This window comes from Aspergillus nidulans, chromosome VII (genome assembly GCF_000011425.1).
Source record: "Aspergillus nidulans FGSC A4 chromosome VII".
Taxonomy (NCBI): domain Eukaryota; kingdom Fungi; phylum Ascomycota; class Eurotiomycetes; order Eurotiales; family Aspergillaceae; genus Aspergillus; species Aspergillus nidulans.
The window spans coordinates 429,818-455,698 of record NC_066263.1 but is presented as its reverse complement, the minus strand read 5'-3'; the positions used below and the strand labels follow the sequence as shown (position 1 = coordinate 455,698).

Genomic DNA, 25,881 nt, shown 5'->3' with positions numbered 1-25,881 from the left:
AAACATTGGCACCAAAGAACAAGGCGCTGCGATGCCATTTCCCAGCTCGATAAAAAGGGGGACGTAAACAGGACACGCCTACCACGTCAGAAACTCTTGACCCCCATACCGTCTACATTCCCGAAAGCACTTCCAGCTCCAGATACCCGTATCCAAATTTCAAATCCAGTTCCTCGTCTTCGGTTTCTACTGGAAGCTGCGAGACGCAATATACAATACCGATTTCCAGTGACTTGGGTAAAAATCACATTGCGTGGGTCGGAGGGAGACGCAGATTTCGCCGCTCCTTGTACAAGATTTCAAAAGAAGGGTGGCAAAAGTAGATAGCAAAGAAGATAATAAAGCGAGTATATATGCTCCACGTGCAGAGCTGATTCACTGCTCAACGCAAACCTGCGATGGCTAGCAGTGCATTAACATGTTTATGTTAAGTATTGAGGCTGGACCTCTCCTGGCAGGGACGGTTGGGATTACCTTCGGGCATGGCTATGTTGACGAGTCGTTGGTAGGTCTAAGTATAATGTAGCCTGCCTGCTTCCCCCAAAACGAGTTGTCGATATAGCCGGTCCCAGGAGAATATTTTAACAAAGCCTTTTCGCATGCTTCAGAGAGCCAAAGCAACCAACTTCTATAGGCTGTAGAATGATGAAAAATGAGGCGGCAATAGCTATAGAATTGTTTCCGCTGCTTATTTTGTCAAAGGCAGCTATAAGTTGGGAGCCATGACCATCCAAGGTTAGTAGTTGATACTGGACAACAGTGCGGCTAGCAGTTCAAAGATATAAAGACTTTTTAAAGCCTACAGAGCCCTAGCTAGTAGCTGTCCAACAATTGAAGCTTGTTCCAATCTTTAGCGCTGCCAGCAGGAGCTTACTACAATACCCTGGTCTGCTGGCAAGACATATTCTTAAACCATCTCTTAATGAAGGTCTTATTTGAAGATAAAACCAGGAACGAATTGACCATTCCATTGTATTGATGCCTTCGGTCGTTTTCATCTCTAAGTAAAGTAACTATTTTGGTCGTTGCTATCAGACACGTTGCAAAGCCAGTCTAATTATTAAACGATATCAATGTCAAGGGTGCAATGCCGCGCTTGAATCTTGTGGAGTTGATTAGACCTTGCCTTTAGGATCTAGGATCTTTGCATTTGCTCGATGATTATTATTCCATGTAATTGAAGTGTTTGGTTTCAATATGCGGTTTACCAAAGCCGATTACCCAGTTTTTTTGCGGACAGGATGATGGGCTGTTCTGCGGATGGAAAACTAGCCATCCCAACAACATGGAAAGGCGGAAGAGCGAATACATGGGCATGTCTAGTCAGAGTCCGTTCTGCCAAATTCTTACTGAGCTTAGAAGCCCAATGAATTATAGCAGGCTGCTCGCTCTTAAACAGCTTCCGTCAAGTCTGACGCGTAGCATTGATCAAGAGGCTTGGAAACGGTTTCTGCACGCTGAATACTCATACTTTCTTGCCTTTTCTAGAACTAGATTGTGGAAATTTGAGTCCTTCCTCACTCCTTTACTGAGTTCCTTTGAAAGGCGCGCTTTTGGTGGCATAGTGGTTGTCTGAACCTGAACATGTTCAACGCGTTCCGAAATCGGCGGTAGTCGGTCGGTTGGTCGGATAACTAATCAACTTCACAGGTAGATGACTCAGGTGTATACGACTCGTGCTTCACAGCGCTCATTGGCTGACTTTCACCCTCGTCAACCTCCTAAACCCTACCGGTTATGGTCCGACCGTGTGATTATCTTTCTGATTTGCACTACCTACCCCTCCCGTGAGCGGCCATTGAAGACAGGTGGTTGGTTTGGACAGTCAATTGCCGCCGAACCCCACAAAAAGCCTCAGCTTTTTCATGACTTGGCTTCGCGCACCTCGTTCATGCATTGCTACCGAGACTCTGGCACAGCGAAACCGCTTAGAGGTCTCACGTAGATTATTTATTTTACTTGTGTCCTGACTGAAATGCGCCCGAAAAGCCGCAGTGATTTTACAGTCGCTGTTATTTGCGCCCTTCCCCTTGAGGCTGACGCTGTCGAAGCCCTTTTTGATGAGCATTATGACCGCCTCGGAGAGTACTATGGCAAACAGCCAGGCGACGCGAATGCATACTTAAATGGAAGGATAGGCAATCATAATGTAGTTTTGTGCTACATGCCAGGAATTGGGAAAGAAAGTGCAGCAAGTGTTGCCTCCAGCTTGCAAGTCAGCTATACAGAGATCAAGCTTGCATTAGTCGTTGGTATCTGTGGAGGGGCCCCTTCTCCGCCAGTTTACCAAGAAATATTCCTAGGTGATGTCATGATCAGTGATTCTGTGATTGAATATGACTTTGGCAGGCAGTATCCTGGCGGTTTTCAACAAAAGAGTGCTGTCAAGGACATACTGGGTAGGCCAAGTCAGGAGATCCGGGCTCTTCTGAACGGCCTTAGGGCCGAAAATGCTCGCAATGAATTTCAGAGCCAGATACGAGAACATCTCCATGTTCTCCAACAAAGAGGGGCCAAGTGGCATCGTCCATATATCAAGGATATCCTTTTTAATGCCTCTTATCTTCATAAGCATTACTCTGATGCTCCTGCAGGGTGCTCCTGTCTTAGGAGTAACTCGCCTGACGAGATTTGTGAAATGGCATTAGAGGAGGACTGTGATAGCCTTGGATGTGACAAAAAACAGGCAGTTCGATGTCGAAAGACCTTGGAAAATATCCAGCCCTCTGTATATGTTGGACCCATCGCTTCTGCTGATACGGTGATGAAGTCTGGGCAGTACCGTGATGAGCTTGTCAGAAAAGAAAAGGTTATTGGCTTTGAAATGGAAGGGGCAGGGGTGTGGGATAATCTTCCATGTATCATTATCAAAGGGGTCTGTGACTATGCTGATAGTCACAAGAGCAAGTCATGGCAAGCATACGCAGCAGCAACTGGAGCCTCGGCAGCAAAAGCATTCTTGAAGTACTGGATGTCTGCAAACCGCAAAGGTCAGTGAGTTTCTAGTATGAGCTCAGGCAGTATTAATCTTCTTAGCAGGTGCAAACAGAAGCAGAAACCGTCACTTGGTGATCCCCTTTGGGAGAAATTCCCGCTTTGTGGGCCGCCAGGATGAGATCCATAAGTTGGAAAGTTTAATCTTCATGCCTGATGGACCGAGAAAGCTTGCCATTACTGGTTTAGGAGGAGTTGGCAAGACTCAAGTAGCCCTTGAGCTAGCGTACCGTATGCGGGACAGAGAGGCTGACTGTTCAATTTTTTGGGTCCCATGCACCAGTTATGAGGTTGCTGAACAGGCCCTTTTGTCCATTGCTCAAAGAGTAGAGATCCAAGACACGCAGCCAGAAAAGTTGAAAGAACGCCTCAAGACTTACTTCGGCCAAGAAGACAAGAATTGGCTTCTGATATTCGACAATGCAGATGATATGGATATGTGGACCAAGGGCAGCAACGACACTCCACCATTAAAGGACTTTCTTCCCTTAAACAATCAAGGCCATATCATCTTTACTACTCGGAATAGAGAACTAGCCGTGGACTTAGCCTCTCCTTATGTGATGCAAGTCCCTGAACTTGACAGAAAAACTGGCATGGAGTTCCTGGAAAAGTCTCTTTGCAAGGACCTGCTTCATGATTCTCACGCCATGATTCGTCTGCTTGAACAGCTTACTTTCCTTCCGTTGGCTATAAGCCAGGCCACTGCATATATCAACAAAAAGGGTCTGAAAGTGTCTGATTACTTGACCCTTCTGGAGGAACAGGAGACAGATGTTGTGGAGCTCCTTAGCAAGGATTTTGGTGATGACCAACGCTATACAGACGTGCAGAATCCGGTAGCGAAAACATGGCTGATATCATTCAAACAGATTCAGAAGCTAGACCAACTGGCTGTTGAATATCTATTACTCATGGCCTGCATTAATCCACGCAATATCCCGCAAGCCTTTCTTCCACCACGATCAAAGCTGCAGATGAGTGATGCTCTTGGACTTTTAAATGCTTTCTTTTTTATAACTATACAACCTGAAAATGGCTATATTAGCCTCCATCGCTTGGTGCATCTAGCAACTCGAAACTGGATGAGGAAGGAGGGATGGTTCCCACTCTGGATAACCAAAACAACAGACCGATTAAGTTCAATTTTTCCGCATAACGACCATGCCAACCGACAAGTTTGGAGGGAATATCTCCCCCATGCGCTTTCCTTATTGAGAGAGACGGAGTTTCATAAACATCAAGAGCAGTACGTTGACTACATAGAAAAAGTGGGGACCTGTTTGGATAGTGATGGAAGGTATAATGAGGCGGAAAAGCTGCAGGCCCAGGTGATAGAGGCCCGAAAAAAGGTACTTGGGCCAGAGCATCCTTCTACTCTGACCAGTGTGCACAACCTTGCATCAACATATCGGAACCAAGGACGATGGAGCGAAGCAGAAGAGCTGCAGGAACAGGTGATAAAGACCTGGAAACAGGTGCTTGGGCTAAAGCATCCTTTTACGCTGACCAGCATGGGCAACTTGGCCTTAATATACTGGAATCGAGGACGGTGGAAGGAAGCAGAAGAGCTGCTGGCGCAGGTGATGGAGAATCGGAAACAGGTACTTGGGCTGGTGCATCCTGACACTCTCGCCAGCGTGCACAACCTAGCAGCAACATACCTGGATAGAGGGCGATGGAAGGAAGCAGAAGAGTTATTTGTGCAGCTAGTAGAGACCCGAAAACAGGTGGTGGGGTTAGAGCATCCCGACACTCTAACCAGCATGCACAACCTGGCATCAACATACCGGAACCAAGGGCGATGGAAGGAAGCAGAAGAGTTATTGACGCACATACTGGAGGCCTGGAAACGGGTGATGGGGTCCGAGCATCCTTCCACTCTAACCAGCATGCACAATCTAGCCTCGATATTTTGGTGCCAAGGGCGATGGAAGGAAGCAGAAGAGCTGCTGACGGAGGTGATTGAGACCCGTAAACGGGTTCTAGGGCCAGAGCATCCTGACACTCTTTCCAGCCTGCACAACCTGGCATCAAGGTACCTGGATATAGGGCACTGGAAGGAAGCGGAGGGTCTGCTGGCGCAGGTAATGGAGACCAGGAAACAGGTATTAGGACCAGCACATCCTTCTACATTGACCTGTATGCACAACCTGGCATCAGCATACCAGAACCAGGGACGATTGGAGGAAGCAGAAGAGTTGCAGGTACGAGTGATGGAGGCCTGGAAACAGGTGGTAGGGTCCAAGCATCCTTCCACCTTAACCAGTATGGACAACCTGGCAACCACATACCGGAAGCAAGGACGATGGAATGAAGCAGAAGAGTTGCAGGTACAGGTGATGGAGACGTGGACACAGGTCCTAGGGCCAGAGCATCCCGATACACTAATCAGCATGGCCAACCTTGCATCATTATACTATAATCAAGGACAATGGAACAAAGCAGAAAAGCTACAGGTGCAGGTAATGGAGACTCGGAAACAGGTGCTAGGGCCAGAGCATCCTCACACGCTAACCAGCATGCTCAACCTTGCCTTTACATTCAAGAATCTGGGAAATAACCTAGATGCCCTGCGGCTTATTAAGGGTTATGCGGGCCTCTGCAACAAGGTGTTAGGCTCAAATCATCCGCAGGCTATACTCTCGCTCAGTACCCTTAACGAATGGGAATCTGAAGCGGAACAGCTCACAAAAGGTCAGAAACAACAGACTTTAGCAGACACTTCCTCTTCCCTAGCACTGCCGCAGTCTTATGCCGGTGAACAAGGTGCATCAGAATTAAAAACTGCAGGCGGCAAACGGCGGCGATTATCATGATTTGCAGTTGATCCCAAGCAATGCTTTCAGTCTAAGACCGAGTCGTTTCGTCGTAGCAGAGAACCTAGACGTACGAACACAGGTCAGTGGCCGCAGCTCAAACGCCGAAAGTCAGCCCATATTTAATACCCAGTCCTGCTAGAGAAGCCTTATTATGAGTCAGGCGACTGGCTAGCGCGGCAGTTGCTGATGATCTCTAACTTGCAAGATATACAGAGATGTCTGAAATTTGAGACAGTGGGCCGTATTAGCAGTCTAACTTAAATATAGAGTGCTCCACGAGCCCTGAACAACAAAAATAACCACTGCCGCTCGAGACAGATTGAAAAACGATCACAGAAATACAACAGCTCTGAGAAGAAATGTTCCTAACTATGAATTTAGTAGGTAATAAAGATAAGCCTACTATTGCTGTCTTCAAGTCCTGTATTCCGCGGCTTGGCTATTCCCGTTGCGAAGAAAGCATGAAGCATGTTTTCCAAGAACAGATTGGAGTTATTGTTGACGTAAAACTGTACTGATAGGCTTAAAGAGGGAACAGATTCGATGGTCGATATCAAACTCCAGGCATAGCTCAGTTGGGGAAGAGGTGCAGCGGCTTATATCTGTCTCAACGAGGATAATACATTCAGGATAACCTCTGGAAATAGTAAACTCGACACTGATCGGCCATGGCTTGGTTCGGTTTACATGTTTAAATGTGAAATACCATCCGGCTCCTGTCAAGGGGTAACCGTATGCTCCACCCGACATCGTGGCGACTACTTCCCTAACCCTCGTTTTCGAACTATTCATGCACAACTGTCACAAGACGCGTGTGGAACCAGAAAGCTTTATTGTCCCTATTCGCATAGTTGAACTCAATAAGAGAGATATGCGCTAGAGTCCGTAGCCTAACCCCTCTTTGGTTGTATAGAATAATCTTCTCAAAATATGCAGGAAGTGGGATACAAGCAGAAATATTTTCGTTACTAGAGCGATGGACTGTTTAGTCTGCCATATTGAGGGCGTTCTATTAGGGCTGTAAGTCAAGAGGGACAGGAGGGTGACCATGGTTCTATCAATCAATAACCAGAGAAGCTGCAGCTGGGCTTCTTTGCTTACTAGTATAACTATTTGGAACTAGCTAGATTAATTTCAAAAATAAGCCTCACTAAATTTTCTTTCTGAGGATATTCCAATTCACTTGCCATGACAAGCGATCGTTCGTTTGGCCGCCGCAAGGCTCTCACCCAGTACCTCTGGGACTCACCTATGCTTCACCTGCCCAGTCTTCTTCCACCTGGCTCTTGCAAACATCGGAATTAACACTGTCCGCTTCTCTTCCAGACTCCGCCCGTCAAGCAAACGACGACCTCCACCGCGCCCACCCCGCTACTACCACGAAAAAGGCCCAATGGCCAGAAGCCTTCCACTTCAACGGTCCACCATGTGCCCTGATTACGAACCCATCTGCGAGACCGGCAAGTAATATAACCGCCGCAATTGTGGACAGCGCGTTGGCATGGCCTTGATGCTGCAACGCGACCAGAGTAAGGCCGTATGTCGATTCCCGGATCGCCTTGAGGTACATCAACGGCGACGACTCGCGAGGGAGACCGAACCGCTCGTACTCCTCTAACGGACGCAGGAAACTGTGTAGCCCAATGCCGGTGAGAAGAGATCCGAGGGAGTACGCGGGGATTGGACTGAAGGCAAACATCCTCTTTCGTGTTAACAACGCTCGAGCAGAGTCCTAGTTGGTGCACACTTTAGACGAGAGCTCGCGTCAATTGAAATGATCTAGGGTACGAAGAGACGTTTGACGGGGCTTTGAATCGACCGGGAATAGCTTGCTTGTATACCGGATCGCTGCGCTATAATCTTAGGTGAGCACTCGCTATGAGGAATTAGCTCAACCTTGTCTTCTACGAGCGAAGGATTAGACCTCGACGCCAATCATGATCGAGAATAACTCCACCAACACCCGGAGAATAATCGTGCGGACCTTGACCGGGGCTAGATTACATATACGCACCTGGGTCACAATTCGTCGAATAGGCATCAGTCTGCTTAAGGCTAAGCACCCATGGTGGACCTGAAAGTGTACGTGTCAGGTCAGGCCGGAGTTTCACTCGATTGACTGGACGCTCAGTCCTGACGTGCCTCATGCAAACCAATCTCGGTCAATATGTCCATCCTAGCAGCTTCATTTTCTCTGCATGCATGCACTGAGAAGAGACGTGGACCACCAAGTCTGGTCTGCGTACTAAGGTTGGAAGTCCAATCCAGGTGAGATTTTCTATCTCAATAGTCTCCTTAAGTTGTAGCAGAATCCGTGATTAAATTTACTGAATGCTGACTCAGTGAGCGAGCTCATCGACTCAATTTAAGAACAGACAGACGATTACACGTGTTTCTTGTATAGGTCCTTGCTAGTGGAATATATAATCCAACTCCAAGCGTTCGCCGTATTCATAGCAATTAGCCCATGTAAATTTTGGCAAAGTAATGTATAGGATAGATCGTGTTTGGGCTACAGAGCATACCTTATATCTAGATCTTGGCTGTAGCCTTCAGTAAGCGAAGGTTGACCTCTCAAGCTCTCCCAACCCTGGAAACTCTGTCATAAGCTCTGCAAGCGTCTCGATTGACTTCTTAATTTGACTTACCTAGTTAACTAATTTGACTTACCTAATTTGACATTAAACAGCGACGTCAACAGCCACGTCCAAATAGTATGGAGACTACTCGCGACTCAATGGTGAGCTCACTTAGAGAAACGAGCCGGAGCTGTTAAAGAGTGTCGAGAGCTTACCCATTCCACTCAGTTCTGTTCTGTCGTATTTTGTCTTGTACATACGGGTTAATTCACTTAGCTGGAAGGCACTTAATATCTGGCAGCCAGGATTCTGAGAAGCATTAATTTCGAGCCCGGAAAATGACAAAAGGAAGCCAAAGCAAACGAAGACCAATAAGCCAGACTTCAAGTAATTTCAGGAGGAGGTTATAGGGAAGGAGTAGCGAAGTATATAAGCTATGTTGAGTAGAAGAGTTCGCATCTAACACTATGGCACTTAATTAGGCGGAAGATGGTAGGTTATAGGGACTTTCATGGCACTGTATCTAGCTTTCAGATTTTGTGATCAGGTAGCTTTGTTCTTCGTAATTATCCTTTAAACAGTATCAACCCGTTAGGGCTCAGATTGACTAAATATTGGATACGTCCAATACCTTGGCGCTGTCTCCTCCTGTGAGCTCCACCCTTGGACCATGACTACTCTTTATGCTAGTTGGACGTAGCTGTTTGTAATAAGGGTTAGGCAAGTCAATAGAAATGCAGAGCTTACCACGGCGTCACTGGGGCTAGGAAGATATGGGAGATCAACCTTCCCTGAAAAAGGTCTAGAGAAAGCTTTCACGTCATTAACTGAGTCACTGTCCCCCCATCCCACAGGTTTGCACCAGTAAGATAGATCATACAAGCATTCGCTATATACTTTGCCAATTCGCTGGCAGTAACGAAACCTCCCACTTGAGAAAATAGTTCCACAACCTTTGTCGGCACCGAGCATTCCCCATTGTCCGACATGGCGAGGAGGAGGCGAGTATATTTGCTTGCAATTATCATGGTAAGCCCGATCCGCGCGGGACTCTCCAAATCTCAGGGCATTAATAGTAAGTGGTAGGGTGGTCGTATGGCCTGAATGGGAAGCTCGCGAAAGCACCTCGATTCGACCAAGTGCCGGGTTTCAACAAAGAAGAAAACGGTTTTGCTCCCGGTCCACACACATGTCGATAGGCCGGGTTTCATCTGGGTGAACCTGGAAGCCAGCGAGACGCCCACAGTCCCGTGGGACGAGGATTTCCTTGCCTCGGACGAGCAGGAGCGGCTCCAGTACTTCAATATGGACGAGTATCTGCTTGACCACTGTAGGCTTCTCCCGCATTTTAGACGATCTGGCTTGCTGGGTGTTGACCCAGCTTCTTCAGAATAAGAGCACGCTATGATGGCTGAGAAACGCCCCTTGCCCCGAAACCGCGTCAAGACCCGCAGTAAGATCCCAGTCCTGACGAGCAGGAACGTGAACTGACGTTACGTAGCCGGGCGTTTACGTTGTAAACAGCGAGTACGTCAACTGCCCATGTATCTAAGCTTACACCTGATTCTAATACAGCTTTAGAGAATAAAATGCGATGAGACACATCCTCACTGCAATCAGTGTACACGGCGAGCGTACGAATGCCCCGGCTACCAGCGCCCGTTGAAGTGGTCGTCCAAGTACGAGGTTGCTGCCAATAATGACACAGCCGCAAGGGAAGATGCACGCTCGAAACACACCATCAATGCCCAAACACCAGATCTGGAGGTAGATACAATAAGTTCTATCCTGTCGCCCTCGGTGTCTGTGCCGGGGTTAACTCCCCAGCATCTCGCGATGGCAACCGGGCTCGCCGAACAAGATGTTTCTCTCTATACCGCAGGCTCAGATGCAAGTTTCCCAGACTTTGGTTTCAATAACATCTCGTCACCGCAGTATGAACAGACATCGAGCTCTTTCTTTGACTCCGTGAAATTTTCCGATGTCTTTAATACCAACTTGGGCGAATGGGCAGATCTCACGGTGTCCTTGCCCCTGCCGCTGGAAGACCAAGACGCTCGAATCTCCCGGCACTACTTTTTCAAAGTCTGCAGGATCAATCCCTGCTTTGACTCCGGCGCAAACCCTATGCGTGTGCAGATACACGACCAGATGGCCTTCAGTGGGCTAATCTACCACTGCGTTGTGTCCATGTCCGCAGCGCACGAAGGCAGCATTGATTCCACTGCGCTCACCTACCGATCAAAAGCTGTGACCTGTCTGAAATCAGAACTCACACGACTCAAGGGGGGAACTGATTCTGAGAGGCCACTAGGGTCGACGGATCTGTCTAGCGCCCTACTTGGCTGTATCCTGCTCGGAATGACTGATGTAAGTTGCCTCAACGTATGATACGCGAAGAACAACGAATTCACCTAGCCTTCCTAGGCGTGGCATAACCCGTTAATCTAGGAATAACGCACCTACATAGTGCAAGGGCACTATTCAAACGATGGATATCAACAAATGACACAAATGGTGGCGCCGTGACGGCATCGCCTCAGCGAGACTTCCTGATCGGGATCATGAATATTGGGAGTCTTTGGCTTCATTCTTTACCAACCAGTCCCTGGACGTGATAGCCTATCTAAATGCCTTCTGCGAGAAGGACATTAGCACCGGGACCCAAATACATCCCAGCCCCTGGGCAGGTGTCTGTACACCTCTATTTGTATACCTCGCGAAAGCAGGAACTCTGGCCCGTCAGCGGTCCTTGGCGAAGAATCTTTCAAACCTAACGGCCGGACCGTCAGCTACTAGTATCCAGACGCAGCTCATCGCTGATCCCACAGGACAAGCCCGGCAGACTGAAACTGCACTCCTAGAATATGAGATTCCGGCCGAGGACCGCATCGGAGAGACAGCCGACCACCTAAGCCCCATCAGCCACCTTCAGAAAATGGCTCAGATCTACCGTCTCGCGACTCTGCTGGAGATATATAGGAATTTCCCCTCGCTCCTGCGGACGGAGAGTAATACCACCCCGGAATCGACAACCCAGAGACAAGAACGTGAACGGCCCCTGGAAAACTCCAGCGGCAAGGATAAGCTCCTCACCATGGCAACAGCCATCTTAACTCTCATTATGGGTCTTCCGCGCACGTCAGGAGTTAACTGCGTCATGACGATTCCACTCATCATTGCAGGAAGTACTCTCCAACCGGTCACACCAACCTTCACTGGAGCCAGAAAAGCTGGAAGGGAAAGCGGGAAAAGAGACAAGTACCAGCCAGAAACAGAAGCAGCTACAGCTTGGAATACCCTCGCTTCCGAGATCCTATCCATTTCGACACAGGAGGAAACTGGGCTGTACTGGCGTGACCTTGTCCGCGAGCGTCTACGGGCTGTGCATAGCTATGTAGGACTTGCTAGTGTCCTCCGGGCATTGGATATTCTGGAGAATGTTTGGGCTCGCGCTGATTTCCAAGCAATTGCTGCCAATTGGAATGCTGAATTGGAGTTTGTGCAGTGGACTGAGGTTATGGTTGGAGAGAAACTGGAGACTGTTCTTGGGTAGATATTATGGGTGTGTAATTATTTCCCGTTAGCATGCCGTGTCTTGAGTTAGACCAACGCATCTATCATGCTCTCTTGTCTCACTGGCTATACTCTAAAAAATGGCCTGTGAAATGCAACAGAAATGCCACCCAGGGCCAGTGCGCCCTTCTGTCTCTGCATACGGCATTTACGTAGGAGGAGCAAGGCTGATGCCGCGCTCGCGCGGTTGGAGAAGCTCACTGGCGGAACGGTTCACCATTCATCATTCCTCTATGATCCAATTGGAGTGTTGCGTATGATTCCGAAACGAGGAGAAAAGTGTGATTGGCTAGGTGATGACCAACCAGAACCCTTGTGTTTACCTAGCATTCCAACTGGAACTAATGATGGCATTTAGTACAGTTTTGCAAAACCACTCCAACCCACTTCAAGCCACCATCCTCGCCGTAATGTTCAGATCAAAAGATATATACCTTTGTAACCGACTGGTAGCACGAAGGAATCATCATCTCAACCCAGCACTGCTCGACATCCATAAATTATCTGCTCGTAATCGTCATCGGCGCCCGCGATCTATTCCCCGTCGAACAACCATCTCATTCTCACATGCTGACCTAGCCATAGAAAACAAAGAGAGGTATCAATTTGCGATCTATTCTGATCGGTGAACGCGTTTCCAACCTATATCCTTTGAAGTGGTTCCAGATGTCCTTCATCGATCAGCCCTAGTTTATTGGCACAACGGACTCCGAAGCGTCGGGATTATTAGAAAGCGAATTTGAACTTTTCATAGTTTTGGGCATTTGTAGGACACCCTTGGGATTTGACCTTCCTTCAGCTAGGTGATCCCTCCCTACTGATATGGGGACTAACTAAAACCAAAAGACAAGATTTTAGTACGATGCGGGCTTAGGAAACTCCAGTCGTCCCTCACTACTCTTCTTTATGAACTCGATTCCGGACCACCCCGGTGTTATGCGCAGAGTGAAGTTAGATAAACTAATCAGTCGCCGGTCCTCCTTGGAAATCAATAACCTCCCCATGCACTCTCCTCCCCCACTCCTTCGCCCCCTTCTCCAACCCCTCCGTAAACAGTTTATCATACCTGCGGCCATCGTCCTTGAACCCCAGCTTCGCAGTCCTCCAAACGGCCCAATCACCCAGCATCACACCCTCAGGTGCCCGCAGAATCCCCGTCGCAATATCAACTATCCCCCCTCGTTTGTCGTAATAGCAGAACACAGTCGCGCCGCAGGTCCCGCAGAATGTCCGGCTGACGGTCCCCGGAGTCGACTCGTACCGCTTCATCGTTCCAATAACCAGGTCGTCCGGGAGGGATGGTGTGATATGATCTATCGGCACGAAGAGCCAGGTCGTCACATGTGCGCCTGTCAGCAGACGGCAGTCATCACAGACATCCAGCAGCGCGAGCCATTTTGTCCTAAAAGACGGATGTATCCACCCTTTGCTCAACGGCGAGTTCATAAAGTCCTCGCGCGGGCGGGAGATGGTGAACGAGACACCGCCGCAGTTGCACTGCGCAAGAAGCTTGTCGTCCTGTCTGTTGTGCGACGCAGAACGACCGGCAGCACCGCTACCAGCAGTAGGAAACTCCGTCCCTTTTATGTCTGGATTCCAGACCCTCAGTTCTCTCTCGCCGATCCGGGGTAAGAGCTCCGCAATCCCACCATCGCCCGTGGAGCCTTTCTCGGTATAGATATGCTCGTCGATCACCCAGATCGCATCTTCTTCGTTCCCGCCTTCGATGATGGAGACAACCGTATCCCATATTCCGAGCACGTTCGTCCCGCCAACCTGGCACCCACATGTGCTACAAAAGTACAGTTTCGCTCCGCTCCCAGGCGGCGTGTATGCAGTAAGATTATCCCAGCTTGAGGGGGCTATAAAGGAGGGTTTTACTCCTTCTGGAAGTGGAGCGTGGTACGAGGCGGTTGTGCCGTGGGTTGTGCGGCAGAGGGTGCAATGGCACAGATGCGCGCGGAGCGGGAGGGAGGTTGGTTCAACGGTAAGGGCGAAGTGAGTGGAACGACAGTGGCAACGGATCGTTAGTGTTTTTGTAGACATTTCTTATTCGCTTAAGCAAAGATGAACGGATAGGGATGGAGATATAGATGAGGACCTTGAGGAAAGGCTGCAGAGGTTTTAGTGCTTTTGTATACGATGCGGGGTAACAGATGGGCTGACGTTATCCTGCATTGACGGACTTGCTTATAAATATCAAATCTAATATATCTAGCACGAATTGAGGAGATGACGTCCATCAATTCATCCCACCTTTGTCTCAGGTTGGTCTCAGCCAAGAGACTAATAGGCATGAATGAGTTCGACCCAGTGGACTGTGGCCTTTGGGGCTTCTTTGTGAACTTCACATAGAATCTTCAGATGATGGCAGGCCTAATAGCTGTAGGCCTGAGATTATGGATCTTAGATATAGTATATGATGCGAAGCGCCACTGTCCTCTAAGGGGTTAAGCCAAATCCAGGCTGTCTTCTAGTTTACATCAGGGTATTTGTCCGTTTATTAGGAATTGCATGCCGTCAGAATTGAGTCTTATTCGGGTAGGCGAGTATAATCTCTCCTCAACAGACATTCCTACTGTGGTGACTGTACTCGCCGAAAACGCTTTCAAACGTCCTCGTGGAGTAGTACAGTCATTTGGCCGGCCGTGGCTATGGTGCTGATAAGCTCGCTCTCAATTTGAGATATATAAACATGTTGTCAATACAGTACCTGGAGTTATATCTCATGCTATCTCATCCAGCAAGTTTAGCAGAGTATCGTCAGTCACGTATTAGACACTCAGATACGAATTGTTTGCTTATAGCAAGCCTTCATATGAACTAGTTATCGGAGAGCCAAAAACTTAATAAAGTCAGCACCATGGCGCCAACTATTACTGATGTCGCTTTGATACTCTGACGAATATATTATAGAGCCGCTAAAAGGTGGTTGTAGAATAGAGGCTATTTAAAGATGGACATAAGCACCGGCAATTTGCTAAACATAGTTCTGGAAGGAAGGTTGTCACCTTACTTTGAAGTGAAGAAAACTGGTGTATGATTCTAGAGCAAGCCCCTCATGAGGCCGAGAATAAGCGCCTAGCCCAATCATGTCATGACACTAGAATAGTACCCTGGAAATATGCTACACGATGTCTAGAATGCCATGAGTGAAACCGTCATACAAATCTTTATGGATCGTGAAAGTGATGATGCAGCGAAACACTCAAGTGAGCAAATATATATGCCTCGCGTTTCAGCCTGTAGGCCATGAACCGAACGCGTGGAAGATGCATTGAGAAAAAAGAAAAATTCAAATTGAAAGTACGCAACGTAAAAATAGGCGCTACGCAGACTCCCTTATCGCTATGGGCCATTTTTAGATTCGGAGAACAACGAGTGGCTTCAGAGACTGTGACCGAATAAAGCAAGTTTTCTTCCAAGGGGACAATGTGCCTGAGCTCTCACCCCGACCATCGTAAAACAGCTGTCTAGGGCCTTGAAAGCGCATTTGAAAAGTTGTAGTACTCAAGTGTCGGGGGAGCAGTGGTATGGAAACGGTGTAATCTAATTTTCCGCACTTAAATCTAGTGCTGATTTTACTAATATTGATGATTTCATTGACGTTCAAGCACTATAAATCCTATATTCGTCCCCTCGAAGGTTCAGTCGCCATTGGATTAAGAGCTTGCTTTATTGGCTGCTTATGTATGGAACCCCCGATCTACTCCAAAGCCTCAAACAGAACTCCCTGCTCCGGCAGTCAACGCCTGCATGGATGGATGTAATACGAACACCTGTGAAGCTTGTGGCTGAGTTAGGAACTTCTCATTGAGGTTTAGAAGTCATACCAAGCCGTGTTCGCAGAGTAACAAGGGGGAAAGAAGTCCGTCCCAGAGGTCCTAGTCTAAGTCCGAAAGGGTGAGCACGTCAATACCCGCCATGGAACGCCAGGGGTGCAGAGAAAATTGGATACATGTCGACTTTTGCATATTGTGCTCCTGATAATGGGAAGACATCTCAATTGAAAGTGGCGGTCTTTGAGCTGTTTTCGTTAAGGGTCTATGGAGTCGAGAGTAATGGTTCTGATACTCCCTAAGATGTGCTATTCCGGAGCTGAGGGTATCAGCTCCGGTTAGTAACTTAGTCCGTCTCATAGCTGTCGGCTACAGGTATTGCCAAGGTTTAGTACGTAAATCAGGGGCAGGGCTTGCTTCTCTCCCAAGACCGGGTTCTCACCGATAAAGCCCACACGATCCTTCTCGTGGATAGGCATAGCCAAGCCGCCGGGCGGGCGCCGATCGACGCGCCAGAGCAGATGGGTGTTTAGCTGCTGCCGTCAGCGGATTTTGAGCTAATATCTAGCGCAGCGATTGCGTGTTTGTTTCAGAGTTGATAGCCGGGCAAAGCCTGTCACTGCTGGGTAGCAGTTCGAAAACATTGAACAGTCAGTAGGGGTTGGAGACACTCCAAATCCGAGATGACGTGTTATTCTCTAGCCCAAAGAATTTCTCCATCTGGAGCTCTGTATCATGCCGAAAATGTGACTTTGTGGCAGAGTGTTACATTGTGCAATTTGGGACGCATATGCAGTTTCACGAGTGGCATCTTGAGGCCTTGAACAGACAGATGATTGTGATTGCGATGTTAAACAGAGAGACTTAGCCATGCTACTCATCTGAATGACCATTATCTGCGCAGCCAGGAATGGTGGACGGAATGCAAGACTGGCGTTTGCGTGTGGAATGAATGGAAGGGTGAGATTTAGCCCGACAGCCATAAATGTTGGCCGTACATCTAGCAACTATAGACTTTCTTTTAGCAGAATTATGGATGAAGGATGGTATTCTCTTCCAAAACCATGTTTTAGATCTTCTGTAAAGTAAGGGAGTGACTCTAGGTCCCTTTCGGACCTACCCTAAACCGGCTATTTGTTTATATAGCCTTAGTAATAGGCACCGATGTTCAAAAAATGTATCTACATTGCGGCAGAGATTGTTCAGCCTTTCAGAAATGTGGTAGGTTGCCTATAACCTTTGATACACCAGGCCAGGTCTTTTTTTATCTTTAGGTATATCCCGCAAGGGTCTGTGGTGATCCACGCTGATTCTACCGGAGAAGTCGATGGTAGCGGCCGTCGTTTGCTTGCCTTCTTTAGAATAATGGCTGTCAAGTTCATTCTAGCTATAATTTTGCAAGAAGCGGGTACTCTATGTCATGCAACAACTCTTCGCGAAAACTTGGCGGTCTTGGTCAGGCAAAGGCGTACTAGTCTCTGATAAGGCAACATCTCAACGAACACCGAGCTGATGCTGAATATATTGCACTTGAAAGCACCCTACTAATGGCCGGATAATCTACTCCGACTGCCCAAGTACTCAGATCCTGGCGTCCTTTCATTTCTTGTGCTATAGGACTAGTCCTCTCAGCAGTGTATAGGTCACTTTGAGGTTGCAGGCATTAGATCGCATTCCGGACCGCCCCAAATGTGGGTTTGAACATGGTTAGGCATGTCTTACTTTATATCGCCGCCGTTGATCCTGGTCAAAGTATCCAAACCATACTTTCACAACTATTGGAACCACTTCTATCACATAGAAGTACCACTGAGATTGGCCACTTAAAATCTGAAGGCAAACCTGCCATAACTGGCAACGAATAATAGCAAGAATGGAATACCACCTGGAGACAAATTTCCAGTGGCCATAACAGCACAAAGACCCTCTTGTATATTCTGACATTCGTTACATAATCGGAGATCGTCTGTGGCTTGGACAGAACATGAACCCCTAAGCGTAGGAACTAGGAATGCGGGTCCTGTCAGATCCACAAAGTATGTTTCATACTGCTTCATATATCAGCACCGCAATCGAATGCTGCCTAGTTTATGGTCTCGTATTCGTCTTCTTATAGCTTTTCGGACAACTAATCCCACAGTCAGATGTCATATGGGCTGCATGGACGACCGATTGTGGAGTTCATGGAACATAGCCACAAATGCTGGCTTGTATAGCTTGTTACCAATAGATAGCTAGTACATGATGCGTTTATACATGTCCTATCAGCCTCCTATTTGAGCGGAAAGATAGGTTTATACATTTGCCCGGGCAAGCCATATTCTGCTAAGAATCAGAATTCCTCAATTGCAACAATGCCTCTACTTTTCTCATTTTTCCTCTTCGTTTACCTGTACATCAGCAGCTCGCTATTTTTTGACATCGTTCACTTTTGCCTGCACCAATGGTCAAGCTCGCGATATGAAGCCCTGCGATGGCTCTCTCGTTGTCATCAGTTCCACCATCTATACTACAACCGGTCCCTAAACTTCAACTCCAGATATCGGTGGCAGAATTCATGGTTTGCATTGCCTCTTGAAGCGGCCTGCCTGTGTATCGGAGGCCTACTGGGCTGGTTCTTCCTCATGCTACTCCCAGTGATCGAACAAAAGCACGTACTACGTACTCCACTGATCGCTATCCTTGCCGTACATATCATCCGGACGTCAGTCGTTATCTATATGAGCGGCCAAGATTCGAATCACGTCGTCTACAAGACAGTCCCGAAAGACCCCTCCTGGCTGTTTGTTGGGCCGCAGTTCCACGCACTACACCATGTTCATCCGGATCGGTACATGGGCTCGGTGGTCAAAGTTTTCGACTGGTTAGCGGGGACTGCATACTCTCTGCGTAACAAAAGCGTGGTCATCACAGGAGGGTCAGGAGCGCTTGGATCTGCGATAATTCGCCGGCTACGGTCCGAAGGAGTTCGGAATGTATATTCCTTGAAATTCGGCGAGCATTGGACTCATGGCGATTTCAATCGTGTTGGGCCCATCTTCGACCATTTGGAACCAGATATTCTCATTCTAGCACACGGCACCAAGGGTGAGGATGCAATGGATGCGAATTGCAACTCAACCATCCGTCTCATACAACTCTACCTTGAGCAACGGGCTGGCCGAACCCCAGCTAGCGCAACCAAGACCCTCCCTGAGGTCTGGTACATTGGTAGCGAGGTCGAGCTGCATCCTGCGTTTGGAGGCGCCGAAATGTACCGCTATCTCGACTCAAAACGGGCGTTTCTGCCCTACGCCCGTGCATTATATGACGATTCGGGGGTCGTTTATCGCCATATAGTTCCTGCTGCGTTCCAGTCACGGATGGGCAGAGCCATTGTGTCTGCCGATTGGGCGGCCGGGGTTATGATGTGGTGGATACGTCGCGGCGCCCGTTATGTCCCAGTTACCTATACGGGGTTCGCATATTCGAACTTCTTCAAGTTCTTTTGGTGGGTCCGTCCACTTCCGTCTCGAAATTGAGCGGGTTGATGTTTGGAGTGTGGCCATAGAGTTTGTATTGAAATCCTTTAAAAGTGCCATAGAAGCATATAGCGTGCTAGATGGCGATTCGGCCATACTTATCACAATATACCAATACTACCGCATATTTAGCTCGCGAAATACTATAGATGGTGTTCCAGTGGACTCGGCCCGAGTTCGGCCGGATCGGAGCGGGATCGGAGTCGGCCGGCAACGGCATGGAGCATCGTCATCAAGCGACGTTTGTAGGATTAATCCAGCTTTGTAGCTAGCTTTAGCTTCTGACAAGCTTATTCGATTACCGAGTTCTCTAACGCAGTGCAGACATGCCCGAGCCCCACTACCCGTATGACACGACTGTTGTGAGCGAACTGCTGAAACAGAAGCGTAAAGCCCGTGGCATCAAAGCCTGCTTCCCGTGTAGGCATCGCAAGGTTCGGTGTGATGGGCATGTTCCTTGTGCAAGCTGTATAAAACGGGGCCACTCTGAGTTGTGTCGCGTGCCGACTTCGAGTACTAGCGCTGCAGGGTTCATGCAGGGGCAGGGGCAGGGGAATAATAAGTCGACCTCAGTCTTATCCCGACCAGAGTCACTGTCATCCCCGCAGGACGATCCTGCTGATGAGCAGCAGGATGCAGCTGCAGCGTAAGAATGATTGATCACTGATCAAGTGACGTCCGGACTGGAGTGCTAATCTTTGCACAGACAAAGCCCGGTCTGCGACAGCCCATCCATCCAGTACCGAGCCCAGCCAAACCTGGCATCGCTGCTTTCGCGCATGGAGGAGATCGAACAGCAGATAGTGTCTTTACAGAAAGACCTGCGCGCAACAATCTCAATTCCTCTAGCTGGACGTTTAAGTTCTGTCGACCAACCTAGCATCGGCCATTCTGCTGCTCAAGCCGGTCCGCAAGGCAAATCTCCCGGCCGTCATGTCGTCGAAGAAGCCACGGGCGCAACCATCTTCTTAGGGAGTCATTCTGATGCCCCATTAGCCCTAGGCTGTAGAGAGACATCGGCTTCAGGTCTTGGCAGCAGGATGCTCGACGAAGTGACCATGGCCCAGTTTGTACCCCGGGCTTATCCGTTTACAAGTCTTTGGGGCCCGGACGCCACGGTCGAAGAGGTCTGTGAAACATTGCCGGAGGAGGCTGATCTTATCAGGTGCGTCTGATTGCAAATCCGATAAAGTGGTGCTCCGTATTACTGACAGCGATAGATATTGGCAAGCGTACCAGTCAACTGCGTACCCATTCTACCCGGTGCTAGTAGATGTCGAAGGCTTTGGGCTATCGGTCTTTGAATTCTTGAACACCAGAGCGTCTCAGAACGCAACGGAACCAAACCCGTCCTGGCTGGCCTTGTTATTCGCAGTGCTAGCCTGCGGTGCGCAGTTTACGCATGATCCTGTGCAAGAGAGGGATCTAAGGTCGAAAGTCTTCAGTATGCTTTGCGCTCGCCATCCCTGTCTGACCCTATAGGGTGATTTTGGGCTAATGTAACATCAGCCTGTTCCTCCTTTCACTGTCTCCGGATGTCCAACTTTTTCTACCATACAGATCTCGATCAGATCCAGGCCATGGCGTTGATATGCCATTGTTTAAGGAATAATCTTGACACGAATACGGCGTGGATCTTAATGGGTACGTCCTGCTCGTACTCTGGATGGCAGAGATCTTACTATTTGCATAGGTACAACAATGCGACTCGCCCAGAGTATTGGCTTGCACGAGATTTCGCCAACCTTGCCACCAAAAGAACAACTCCGACAGAGTAGACTATGGTGGACTCTGATATGGCAGGACACCTTCCTCTCATTCACATATGACCGGCCTCCTAGCTCCTCGACGGCTGAATGTTGTACTATCCCTCGTATCTCGGAATCTCCTGGTCTCTCGTTTCAAGAATGTGTCTTCAAGATATGCCAGATCATCAGCAATCAGTCACAGCTCAAGGGCGAGCATAGTGCTCTAGACTACAAAACGGAGCTAGAGAGTGTCTTGAATGAGGCAAGCCTTTTCCTAACCAATAAAGTTCACTGCAGGTCTCTCCAGGACCACCTGGAACGCCTGGCGCTGAGTATTCATGTTGGATATGCAATCTGCCGTATGAGCCAGATACATTTGGATTCGATGCCAGAAAATTCGTCGAGCGCTGTGGCAGCTGATTCCCAACGCCAGGCTATGCAAGTTGTCGAGAATTTCTTAGAACTGCATCGCCTCTGCGGCACGGTCTGCCGGTCCTGGGCATTTGTCCACAATGCTGTCAGCTGCGCCATTACCATGCATAATCTTGCCTACGTAACAGGGGATGGACTAGCAGACTCCAATACCCTCGCTCACCGGCTGATGAAGTTGCTCGAGAGCGAGGCAAGAGCGTCGGAATGGTACGACGCAGATACAAATGTGCGTTATTTCGGGCCATACTCTCGAGCACTTAAAGCTTTAAAGGAGATATATAGCGATGCTTGAATTTTTGTTATCTCAACCTATAGTATTTACCATTTTGCCGCTGCAAATGGTCAAGACCTTCTCTTCGCCCTGACGTAGAAGTTCAACGGCCGTATCAACTGGAACTCTGGATCATACTCGATACTTTCCACCCCGTCCCTCACAAACTCATACCGACTTACCAGCTCCGCAAGGATTATTTTCACCTCCAGAAGCGCAAAGTTGAAGCCGATGCATCCGCGCGGTCCGGTGGCGAAGGGAACATACGCGCACCGGTGCAGATTTTTCACCTCGTCGCTATCCCACCGGTCAGGATTGAACCGGAAGGGATCATGCCAGATACTTGGGTTGGTGTGGATAGCATAGAGCGCTGGCACGATCACGCTGTTTTCTGGGATGCGGTAGCCCCCCGGTAGGACTACGTCTGTCTTTGTGGTTCGGCCCGGCTGGAAGGAGGCGTTGTGTAAACGTTGGGTTTCCTTGACAAAGTTGTTGAGGTAAGGAAGGCTGTGTGCTAAGTCAGGGGTCCAGGTTGTCTTGTTGGGCTCGCCACTGGGGCCGACAATGCCGTACTCTACAAGTTCGCTGTAGAGGCGATCTTGGGTGCCTTCGTACGTGACGAGACAGTAGATCAGCCACGATAAGAGGGCCGATGTCGTTGTGAATCCGGCACCCGTGACAATTAACATGTTGGCCAGGATCAGGCCAGTTGGGAAGTGCTCGCCTTTCTCGTCAACCGCATGAAGAAGGTAATCCACGACGCAGGATGCGCTCAGCGCGGCATCACTCATGGGTGCATCTTTGCTGGCAGACCGGGCCGCAACCTCGTCAATAGCCTCCTGTAGTAGGGTATATATGGTGTGCTGGACAGACCGCAGACGCGCTGGGTCGCCAAACGGGAGAAGTCGATACCACTCTCCGCGTGCTGTGATTTTCTTATTCAGTGAGAGCAAGGACGCAATGTTCGTAACAATCGGATGCAAAGGGGAATCTATTGATGCGAAATGCCCAAAATCTTTGCCCAGCGAGAACGACCCGATCGTCTGCGAAGCGAGCTTCACCATGTACTGGTAAACATTCCAGCTCTCATCGCGGGCATCAAGCTCATCGAATACTGGGAGTGCCTTGCGCGCGCAATTCTGCATTAGTCCCGTGTAGTGTCTCACGGCTTTCGGACCCATGGCAGGGGGAAGATACTTGTGCGCAAGACGCCAGTTCTCCGTCTCCGTATCGCCGATGAAAATGGCCGTGTTGTCCTTGACGCCCCAGAGCGGGTGGTCTTCGGTAATCTTCTTGGTCATGTAGATTGACTCGGCGAAGCAGCTCGCCGCCACTTGGGGACTGTCGGTCAAGTAGATTGTTTTCCCCATGTTGGTTGTCTTGATGACGGGCCCATATTTGCGGAAGAGTCGGTAGTGGTTGCCTAGATGGTCGGGGAAGATCTCGTAGAAGCTGCCGACGAGGGGGAGACCAGGCGGCCCCTGAGGGGATTGCACGGGCTTCCCATCTACGAGGATGCCGATGGCTGAGGAGGAGTTTGCTAAAGTGAGGACTTCGTCTACCGTTGACAGGGTTCCTGAGGAGGTGTTGAAAGAGAGTCCTACTCTGTCAGCTTCGAGGCCGAGGATCAGTAGACCTAATGACATACCCAACGGTTGCGCAACGTGAAACACTAAGCCGACAGCACGCTGTAGATCCTCGAACTTCCACCGGGTGTCGACAGTGACGGATTGTGCTGACGAAGGTTCATCTCCAATGAGGTAGAACTGGCACTGCACAGTAGGGGGTCTCATTATGATAACTCGTTGGTGACTACATTGGCTCGTATTTGCGCTGTCCACTTCATTTTTATATCTTCTAAATCAACTCCGACCCGTATCCGAGCAAACCCTGAGCTCATAGTGTGCTCCTCCGGGATGCCGGCATTGCCAGTGTGGTGAATCCGAATCACGTACGAAGTTCGGCCGAGCTCTCCGTAAGCCGGAAATCGGCATACCGGATTATATTCGAGAAAACGGACAGAGGAAAAGATTCGTTAGAACGCTTATTTAAAGGCAAAGAGTAATCGATTTACTGTCTAGTCGCTATACTTCAAAAGAAACTGGCATCATGCCTTCCTACACGCTTGAACAGGTCAAGGCCCACTGCACACCGGATGATATCTGGATAATCCTGCACAACAAGGGTACATATTGCTCCCATAGTCGAGGATTTATTCTCTAACCATGTACAGTCTACGAGGTGACCAAGTATCTCGAAGACCACCCTGGTGGAAGCGCCGTCCTTATTGAAGTTGCCGGGGCTGATGCCACGGAAGCTTTTGAGGAGATCGGCCACTCTGATGAGGCGCGCGAGCAGCTCGAGCCGTATTATATTGGTGATTTGCCAGATCAGGTAATGCCGGCTCTTGATCGTTGACTGCTCCACCAAGCCCTGACGGTGTACAGGAACAAGCCGAGTCCGTCGAGATCTATCGACCGACCTTCGAGCAAGTCTCACAGTCTGCCGTCATCAACACCAAGAAGACGAGCAAGTCCTTCTCGTCGCTTCTTAGTGTGCTAGTCAAGCTCGGCCTTACAGGTGCAGTAGGTGCTGCCACAATTGCGGTCTTTCAGAAAAACTGGACGCCCCGTCAGCTATTGCATGCTCTCCCTGCGCTGACCACTCCAATCCCGCTCCCTCGGATATCAGGCAGCGGGGGATCCCAGTTCTGGTCTGGTGTTGGGATTGCCACCATCACGCAGCTGTCTCTATCCTTTGGTCTGGGCGTCTGGGTGTCGACCAAGCTCGACGTGCAGCAAGAGTTTACGCACTACCCACCTCGACGACCAGCGTCAAGCGCACGGCTCATCCGCCTCCCTTCCACTACACGTGCGCTGGCACCGCGCAGCCCGGTCCTTGATCCGCGCCAATGGCGCAGCTTCCCTCTCACTAGCAAGAAAGAAGTCGCCCCAAACGTGTACAGGCTTGTATTTGCCCTCCCCAAGGCGGACGACATCCTCGGACTCCCAACAGGGCAGCATGTTGCCCTCCGCGCAACCGTCGATGGAAAGACCGTCCAGCGCAGTTACACGCCCATCTCGAACAACACCGACCGCGGCCACATTGAGCTTCTGATAAAGGTTTACCCAAAGGGCCTCTTGACCAACCACCTAGCGCAGATGGAGGTCGGAGAGACGATCGAAATGCGCGGGCCCAAGGGCGCCATGAAGTACTCTGCTCAATACGCCTACCGGATCGGCATGATTGCCGGCGGAACAGGAATCACACCCATGTACCAGCTTATCCGGGCAATCTGCGAAGATGAGTCCGACAATACACAAGTCAGTCTGCTGTACGCCAACAACGGCGAGGCTGATATTCTCCTCCGTGAGGAGCTGGAAAGCTTTGCGGGGCGTTTCCCACACAAGTTCAAGATGGAGTATGTCCTGAGCTTTCCTGATGATAACTGGAAGGGATATAGAGGGTTCGTGAATGGGGAAATGATCGCGAAGCATATTGGGTCGCCGGCGGATGATGCAAAGGTATTGCTCTGTGGACCACCGCCAATGGTCGAGGCTATGAAGAAGACGCTGGCCGGCATGGGCTGGGACATGCCAGGGGCAATTGCAAACGGGACAGATCAAGTGTTTCTTTTTTAGACCAAATAGATGTACAAATACTAGCATTTTATTGTTTATTTTAAAACAGCTAAATGTTGCATTAGTGAGTCTTTACGTACGGTCAAAGTCTCTAAGTTCTGGCAACCCTTTGAATCACAGAGGTATCACTGGAGCCCTTCCAAGCTAGATTGACTATGAAGCCAGCATTAGAAGACCGAGAAAGAATTGGGAAAAAAAAGTTTCTTTGAAAATACCAGCTAAGCCCACAAGCAAGTCCCTAGACCAAGCAGCGTCCGACGTCTACAACCATCTTAATTCCTTCTATGCCGACTGTCGCATTGCCCCGATGACCGAGGGCGGCGGCAAGGCTGAGAACCCCAATACCTAGCGCATAGCATCAAGCTTGAACTAGACCCAGGAGGCGTGAAGGATCTGCGTCCGGTGGAACCGTACAAAGTAGGCAGACAGTGCCGCCAACTCGTGCGAATTGTATCCGAACAACGTCCGAAGGCGTCCGAAGGGCGTCCGAAGGTCTCCATCAAGATATCGTCATCCAT

The 25,881-nt window shown here is 49.3% G+C and overlaps 7 protein-coding genes across 7 annotated transcripts, besides 2 other annotated features; 5 read left to right on the top strand and 2 right to left on the bottom strand.

Moving 5' to 3' along the window:
* Positions 1 to 8,933: part of a sequence feature (contig 1.176 634..15731(-1)) that runs on past the window's edge.
* Positions 1,976 to 5,813, top strand: ANIA_09426 (uncharacterized protein; the record flags this gene model as incomplete). Its single annotated transcript, XM_863715.1, has 2 exons — positions 1,976 to 2,990; positions 3,040 to 5,813. The coding sequence occupies 2 exons, from the start codon at positions 1,976 to 1,978 to the stop codon at positions 5,811 to 5,813; spliced, it is 3,789 nt and encodes a 1,262-aa protein (XP_868808.1).
* Positions 8,934 to 25,881: part of a sequence feature (contig 1.165 538..114598(-1)) that runs on past the window's edge.
* ANIA_08916 (Zn(II)2Cys6 transcription factor) lies at positions 9,701 to 11,951 on the top strand (the record flags this gene model as incomplete). Its single annotated transcript, XM_677093.2, has 4 exons — positions 9,701 to 9,725; positions 9,897 to 9,922; positions 9,977 to 10,765; positions 11,001 to 11,951. The coding sequence occupies 4 exons, from the start codon at positions 9,701 to 9,703 to the stop codon at positions 11,949 to 11,951; spliced, it is 1,791 nt and encodes a 596-aa protein (XP_682185.2).
* On the bottom strand, positions 12,932 to 14,017 carry ANIA_08917 (GFA family protein; the record flags this gene model as incomplete). The annotated part of the gene is made up of 1 exon (XM_677094.1): positions 12,932 to 14,017. The coding sequence occupies one exon, from the start codon at positions 14,015 to 14,017 to the stop codon at positions 12,932 to 12,934; it is 1,086 nt and encodes a 361-aa protein (XP_682186.1).
* Positions 18,105 to 19,539, top strand: ANIA_12277 (uncharacterized protein; the record flags this gene model as incomplete). The annotated part of the gene is made up of 2 exons (XM_050612717.1): positions 18,105 to 19,240; positions 19,404 to 19,539. The coding sequence occupies 2 exons, from the start codon at positions 18,105 to 18,107 to the stop codon at positions 19,537 to 19,539; spliced, it is 1,272 nt and encodes a 423-aa protein (XP_050468603.1).
* Positions 19,598 to 21,720, top strand: ANIA_08918 (Zn(II)2Cys6 transcription factor; the record flags this gene model as incomplete). Its single annotated transcript, XM_677095.2, has 6 exons — positions 19,598 to 19,917; positions 19,978 to 20,436; positions 20,492 to 20,715; positions 20,781 to 20,915; positions 20,965 to 21,677; positions 21,715 to 21,720. 6 exons carry the CDS (start codon positions 19,598 to 19,600, stop codon positions 21,718 to 21,720), a joined length of 1,857 nt encoding a protein of 618 aa, XP_682187.2.
* Positions 21,794 to 23,515, bottom strand: ANIA_08919 (protein CYP540A2; the record flags this gene model as incomplete). The annotated part of the gene is made up of 2 exons (XM_677096.1): positions 21,794 to 23,298; positions 23,371 to 23,515. The coding sequence occupies 2 exons, from the start codon at positions 23,513 to 23,515 to the stop codon at positions 21,794 to 21,796; spliced, it is 1,650 nt and encodes a 549-aa protein (XP_682188.1).
* ANIA_08920 (uncharacterized protein) lies at positions 23,832 to 25,431 on the top strand (the record flags this gene model as incomplete). Its single annotated transcript, XM_677097.1, has 5 exons — positions 23,832 to 23,907; positions 23,956 to 24,116; positions 24,170 to 25,143; positions 25,186 to 25,348; positions 25,429 to 25,431. The coding sequence occupies 5 exons, from the start codon at positions 23,832 to 23,834 to the stop codon at positions 25,429 to 25,431; spliced, it is 1,377 nt and encodes a 458-aa protein (XP_682189.1).